The sequence below is a fragment of the Lupinus angustifolius genome, chromosome LG10 (assembly GCF_001865875.1).
Source record: "Lupinus angustifolius cultivar Tanjil chromosome LG10, LupAngTanjil_v1.0, whole genome shotgun sequence".
Taxonomy (NCBI): Eukaryota; Viridiplantae; Streptophyta; class Magnoliopsida; order Fabales; family Fabaceae; genus Lupinus; species Lupinus angustifolius.
In genome coordinates this window covers 507,154-514,447 of record NC_032018.1, presented here as the reverse complement: position 1 = coordinate 514,447, position 7,294 = coordinate 507,154, and the positions used below count along the sequence as shown (strand labels likewise).

At 31.4% G+C, this 7,294-nt stretch overlaps 1 protein-coding gene across 2 annotated transcripts; it reads right to left on the bottom strand.

Moving 5' to 3' along the window:
- On the bottom strand, positions 1,141-2,952 carry LOC109357740 (leucine-rich repeat extensin-like protein 6). 2 transcript variants are annotated; one of them, XM_019601768.1, is made up of 2 exons: positions 1,490-2,952; positions 1,141-1,224 (listed from the first exon to the last, which is right to left on the bottom strand). In XM_019601768.1, the coding sequence occupies exon 1, from the start codon at positions 2,770-2,772 to the stop codon at positions 1,516-1,518; it is 1,257 nt and encodes a 418-aa protein (XP_019457313.1). In that variant the 5' UTR covers positions 2,773-2,952; the 3' UTR covers positions 1,141-1,224; positions 1,490-1,515. The 2 variants fall into 2 exon arrangements, with proteins under 2 accessions (XP_019457313.1, XP_019457314.1); XM_019601769.1 differs by having other exon boundaries at positions 1,141-1,218; positions 1,493-2,952.

Genomic DNA, 7,294 nt, shown 5'->3' with positions numbered 1-7,294 from the left:
AACAAGCCCTTTTTTTTGCGGTATATACCTTGGATGCTTGAATCTGAACTGAAGATTTGAACAGTACAGACAAAATTACAGGGTGATGTAGGTCTATATATCTTTACTTTTTTTAAGTGCTACATTTTATTTATTATTTATTTCAAAATATTCAATTATTATGATTTCTGTTTTGGACCTTCTTCCTTATCTTTCAAGCTTCCATGAAATGCATGAGTTATTTATTTATAGCTTACAATATTAAGTTAATGTTAAAGTAATTCAGTTTATATGGTTATAACTTTCCTTTAATAGAAATTCAGTGTAATTTTATTACTTGGCTTATTTTCTGTTTTTGTAAGGTAGTTAGCTTTGAAACTATAAATGGATTGTATATTTTTCCTGATGATTAATTCAATTGAGTACTTTCATACACCATTCTTCTCCATTACTCTTTCATTCTCACATACCCTAAAATGATGGGGATTTATTGTTCCTAAACCTGTCCGGAAACCTATTCCTAACTAATTAGAATAAAGTAAAAATAGATAAAATCATAAATATATAATTTTTTTAATTGACATGATATAATATGATTGGTTTGGGACAGACTTTAAGTGTCCCCTAAACAACACTCTTCACTCAATCTATTTCCTCTTCCATATTTTTTGTGAAATCAAATACACTTTGTTTTTTTTATAAAGAACATGGAGAAATCTCATTGAAGTGCAACTTTTTTTTCTAATCTTATTGAAGCTCAATTTTTTCTTCCATTAACTTGGTTCCGAAAAAAATGTTCTTTCGTGAGCTTTTTTTGAAAACTCATTTGATTTATTCACGAGGAAGCTCAGTTGGAAAAACAAGGAGAAGTTATTTTGAGAATTAACAAAATTAGTAGTGAGAAATTTAAAACTTGGGTTGTGAAAATTGAATTCCTTCTGGTATTATTTTGAGCCTATTATAGAAGTAAATGTACCCGAATGAGGCCCACTGTGAAAACTATTCCTTCAGTTATTTTGCACAATTATAGAGCACCCTATATGCTTATATTAATTTCCCACTGTTATTGTAACAAATGTATAAAATGATAGTATTTTGTTTAAGAACCCATGATAGTCTATAAATATTAAATACTTTTCCTTCAAAATCTATGCAAGTATATTTACCAATATGTTTACTAAATCTGTGAAGAAATAAAATTAGCAGGGTCTCAATTAAGATTTGTAGCACGAATTAATGGAACAGCTATTATGATACATGGGTTGGATATGATGCGTATATGATATATTGACACATATTTTTTTTAAAATATATGATACGATATGTTCAGGAATACATGTATAAAATAGTAAAAATACATAAAATTAATAAAACATATCTTATCTTATCCTTTTCTTTTTTTTAAAGATATGAAATACGTATCGTTCATGAATTTGAGTGTATCCCAATACGTATCCCACACCGACACATAAGGGTGTTTAATGTATCCGTGATTAATAGACATACAAACCTATAACTAAAACTATAAGGTAAGTATCAAGGAGATTGTGATGGTGAAGTGACTGAAGTGTGATGAGTGTTGTTAGTAGTACTTACAACCAAGGAACCACAAACAAGAGGCTTTGGTGTTGGGATTCTGATACAACTTAGGCTACCACCTGGTACCACAGAACATTCAGGTTGAGGTCTTTGCATGTTCCTTCCAGGAATGCAGTTAAGTGAAAAATCAAAACCAATATTCCTAAAGAAAAGCTTTGAACATTGTTGGCTGAAACCAGAGAAGAAATTGTATGCAACTGTTAGATTTGCAAGGCTTCTAAGAGAGCAAAGTACTTCTGATAACTCTCCAGAAAGTTTGTTATGTGCCAAGTTAAGGACTTCTATATTTTCCATGCAAGATAGTGTGTCTGGTACATGACCCATAAGTGAATTGAAACTCACATCAAGAACTTGGATCTCTGTGAATAGCCCTACTCCTTCAGGAATGCAACCTGTTAATTGGTTATTAAGGAAGAGAATCTCTTTTACTTTAGAACCCATGAAGCCAAAACTTGTTGGTATGTTTCCATTGAGGTTGTTGTTGGCTAAGTTTATGACTGAGGCAGGAGAGTTACCCAAGTTTTGAGGAATCTCACCTTCAAATTGATTGTTGTTAACAAATATTGCATCAAGATTCTTACTGAAAAGTTCTTGTGGGAGGGAACCTGAGAAGGAGTTGAATCTGATGTCCAAGTAGAAGAGGCTTGGCATGTATAAAGTGACAGAAGGAAAAGGACCTGAAAGTTGGTTGTTGCTGAGGTCTAACTCTTCCAATGATGTAAGGTCTTTGAATGTATTAGGAACTGTGCCAGTGAATCTGTTACTGTTGAGGTGGAGAAGAGACATATCAGTGAGTAAAGAGAGCTCTTTGACAAGTGTTCCTTGGAGATTTGCATGGTTGAGATCTATGCCTGCAACAACAAGTACAGTTGATGAAGCCATTTCAGATTGAAGATTTGAACAAAACACTCCTTTGTAAGAACACACATCAGGACCAACCCAACTATCTAAAATCTTTAGAGGGTCATTGGTGATTACAGATTTCCAAGCCTGAAGAGCTGTGTAAGCTCCATCCAACTTTGACACTGAAGATTTAGGTGCCTCTGGGCTGTTAATCTTTCCACCAACCCAAAAAACTCCACCACTTCCACCACCAACACCAACACCTACACCACCTCCAACACCAAATGCAGCTTGTGTTATACGTAAATGGAGGATGAGGAGCAGAAAATTCAGAATCCAGCTCTTATCCATTTTGAGCTGAAGATACCAAGATGCTCCTTATTTGATGTTTTGCTTCTAAGGTTGTCCAAATAAGATTGCTTGCAGCATTGAAGACAGAGACTGGTGGATTGGTGGGGTTGATTTGATATTCAATGTGTCCATTTTATTCATCTTTTCTTTTGAATGAGACTAACCATACATATTTACACATTATTTTAATTACATAACTTCATATTTTTTACACATATATACTGTACTAAGGTATAGGCCGACATAGGTAATTTGTGCAAGAAACTTTTAAGCATTTCTTTTTAATTTATGCAATGAGTTTGTGCTATAGGTTTGTACACTTTTTTTCTGTACATATGTTGACTTCTGTTGATGGAAAATTTTCATGCCACTATCAATAACTAGTCACAACCTTGTGGTTAATTACGTACCAACAATCATAACTAAACATCACATATTTTGATTGTTAAATTGATTTAACTATGATAGATAATATTTTTTGATCAATTAAAACATATGACATATGACTTTACACACATTATACGATATATATGTTATCTATCTAAGAGTTATACTTATTTATACTATTTTCAAGTTTTCAACTATGTTGGTAGTGTGAAGAAAAAAAATGGATAAGAGGGAGGGTTGCAGGTGCTATATAGCCATGGATTTTGGCTATTGTGTAGTTGAATAATGTTAATCCAATTGGTGAAAGCTACTTGACACTTGTTTGCTCTAGAAAGCAGAAGAAAAAACAAGCAAGTTGGTGTGTACCTCTTAAGTATTTCTCATTTCACCATTATCATTGTGAATTGTGATTAATCCACTTTTTCACACTTGGTTATAAATGAGACACTTCTAGATCAGTGTGGCCTTAAAGCTACTAGGACATACTATGATTATTTTGAGTCTGTAGCTTAATTGAAACACATAAAATCCTGTGAACCTCAATTTGTACCTAGCAATAAGGACAATACAAATACTTTTATATATCAGTGGAGGATAGTAGGGGAAATTTAATTTGCAATGAATAGTTGCCAGGTGGTAGCTACTAGGTAATAATTGTGAGTGACTATTGCTTCAAGACTTCATAACAATTATTGTAACAAGTTGTCTATTCTAAATATCCAGCTATCAATTTGTCTTAATCACAAACTAGTGTACTGAGTTCAAGAATCTAACTAGTTAGTTTCTAATTGTTAATAACTTAATGAAATGATTAAAATAATGAAAATAGTAAGTTTCATTGTACATGCAATTCTACTCTTTACCTTCTCATATTACACTTTCCATATTCACACACTCACAGTAATGAACATATTTAAACCATTTCCTAAGTGAGGAGGGAATGGTCATGAAATCAATCATTAGATAGAGCAAGCTTGGTGTGAAAACAATGAGGGTATAAAGCTAGTGCATGCCATTTTTACTGCTAATGAAAGCTGCTAGCTTCCAAGTTCCATGGCTGGTCATGAACTTATTTTCTATCTAGCAAGTAGCAAAGAAAAGGGGAACAAAAAATCTAGACAAAGATAATGTAAAAAGGGAAAGATTTGTGATGTTCAACTCTTCTACACCAATAATTGTACTCCTTAAAGTAGTTCCTTTTCAAACCATAGCTACAGAACTTCAATATACTTTGAGGGGAAAAAGGTTACATGTAGATTGTAGAGTGAAACTTGTGCAGTAAAAATATATTCACTTTTAATATAACTTCTTTTATAATCAAAAGTTTAGATTTGGGTAATATTGTTGAGTAATATGATTAGTCACCTTGCCTAAGCATTAAGCAACTCCAAAATTTTGTGCACCTTATTAAGCTAATAACTGCTGTGTACTTTCTTGACATTTTGTGTTTGTTCTGATTGAAGGGGCCCTTAAGCCAAAACACACACTTGCATGTGCTTTCACCAATTTGTGTATCAATAGTGTTAGCTAGTTAGGTGTGGTATGGTCATGTGTAATTATTGTACCATGGGTTTGATTAGGTCCCATAAAAGTCTTTGGTGTGAAAGTATGAAGTTCCTGACTTGTAACATCTAAGTTAAGAAACAGTGCACTTAGTACGGAAAGGAGGAGAAAGAAAATTTTGTATCTTGAGCATGAAAGATAAGTATGACACTGAAAAGGGAATAAGAATTTTCATAGAGGGTTAATGTGAAAGCTCATATTGTTGCAATTTAAAGAAAGTTGATTGCTAGCAACAAAATATTGGTATGATTATGTAAAATTTTATTGGATCTCAGATATACTAAAAAATAAGGATTTGATTTATATAAATAATATTTATTGAGAGAAATGAGTACATATATTAAAAGTATTAATTCATTAATTATATAATAGGAGCCTCAACTATATCACACAAAAAAGTTGATAGCCTTTTATATTTTTTTTTTTCGATAAATAAAATTGTATTATAATGAGCACAAGGGGTGCCCACCCAATACAAAAGAGATCAAGACGTCAACTTTATAGTATGAAGTCCTATACAAGTTTTGGGATCAATGCACCAACTTGCAAAAGAAACAGAATTTTTAGAATTTTATATTGAGAAGAGTTAGATATGGTTGGTGTCTAATTCAATTGTAGAACATGTTGTTGGACTTTTGATTAATAACGAATTGGTTTATATGTTAGGGATACAGAGTAACACACTTTGTGGAATAGTAGATGTACTCCTAAATATTTGATAAAGATATTAGTCTTACCTGATTCAAATAGGATTCACCACATGAAGGATATAATAAAAACAAACACTTTAATAAGAGGCTTTGATAGTACTATTGCAGTTTTAGATATGCTGAAGTTCACAAAGTTGGGCCTGACATTGAAGTATTATTGTTTTATGCTCCATCACTAATCCACCATCTCTATGTATTATTTTTTATTTAAATTAGAACATGTACATACACAAAACTAATTACTTGATTACAACTATATACCAATCTGAGAAAAATTAGTAAGATTCTCCATAATATATATTTTTATATACATGATAGTAATCTAATTAAAATCTTTGCTTAGGAACCAACTATGTCTTTCATGTTTGTTATTAAATTACTACTTATTATGATTATGATAATGATATATTAATGCGTGTACACACACTCGCTAAAATTCTTAGGGAAGGTTTAGGACCTTGGGGATGGTAAGTAATGATTTAAAAAAACATAGAAATAAAAGAAACTAAAAAGTTTATTCTTGTCTTCTTATTCCCTATCCCTCTATCTTTATTCCCTTGAGAAACTACAATGAAGTTGCCCCCTCTTCATTTTGATTTTAGCTTTATTTTGTATGCATGTTCTATGAAATAACGAGATAGATACATAGCACTAACATTCAGCAATTTGTATTGTTATTCCAAATCAATCTTAAAATTGTTAATCATATGAAATTGGAACTTTGGTTCCCTTCTTTATCACAAGCAAATATACATTTTTTTTTCATAATTAAATGTCATTAGAGTAGTAAAGTGTAACTCCGCTAATTAATAAATTAAAAGTGAATATATAATTTTGATGAGAATATATTTGTATGTAAATAGTCATTTACGTGGTTCAAACACAAAGCAATCGTTTGTTGGGACCATTAAAACTAAAAGATCTTCTTGAACTTCATCTCTTAAAGTAAAATTTCTTTTTATTTCGAAAACGTTAGCACTAGTAAAAGCTACAAGGGTGATGTTATTTGAAAAGAGAATGAATATTGTAGATGTCATGCACGAGACCACCAAAGTGGAAATGCAAATTTAATTTATTTATTGGCTAATGATATACTCTATTCAACTTAAAGTGATTGATTAATGAATATAATAATCTACATATATATGTGGATGTATCCCATAAAACATATAATACATTGGATATAAAATAAGCTAGCTTGGATAAAATTGATGTAGATGGTTTGAAATTGTAGTCAATGTCACATCTTTATTTTAATTGCAGATTATTGCGGAAAAATATAATGTGAGTAACATGCAATGTGATTATGGAGACTACTAACCATGATATAATGGCCTCAATTATAGTTGTGAAACAAAATTTAAAATCTTACTTAAATCATATATGTTACACACCACCACCTTACCTTTTAAAGCATGTATATGATCATCAATTAAGGAAGGTGTGATAATTTTGTATGATTAGGCCCATTATATCTTACACCAAGTCTAAAATGGATTCAAAAACCTTTTCCAATTTTCGCTTTGGTATATATTTAGTGAATAGGTTTCTGATTTGAAATGTGGCCATGAAACTAACTTAATTAACCTGTGGCTTGCACCGCTTGATGTTCCACGTAAAGTTGTTGATAATAATTCTAAAAGAAACAATAGGGCAAAAGCTATATGATTCCTCTCTATAAACCTTTCAAAATTGTGAAAAGTAGAAAGTGAAGCGTTCATGACAAACTCTTCAAATATTTTTATTTTTCTATTTATAACTACATATAAACATTAAGAGAACACGATATGAGATCAAGCTATATTTAATTTAACTACATAACAAGTAACAAGGTCGTCTGTATTTGCAAAAACTCATTGGTG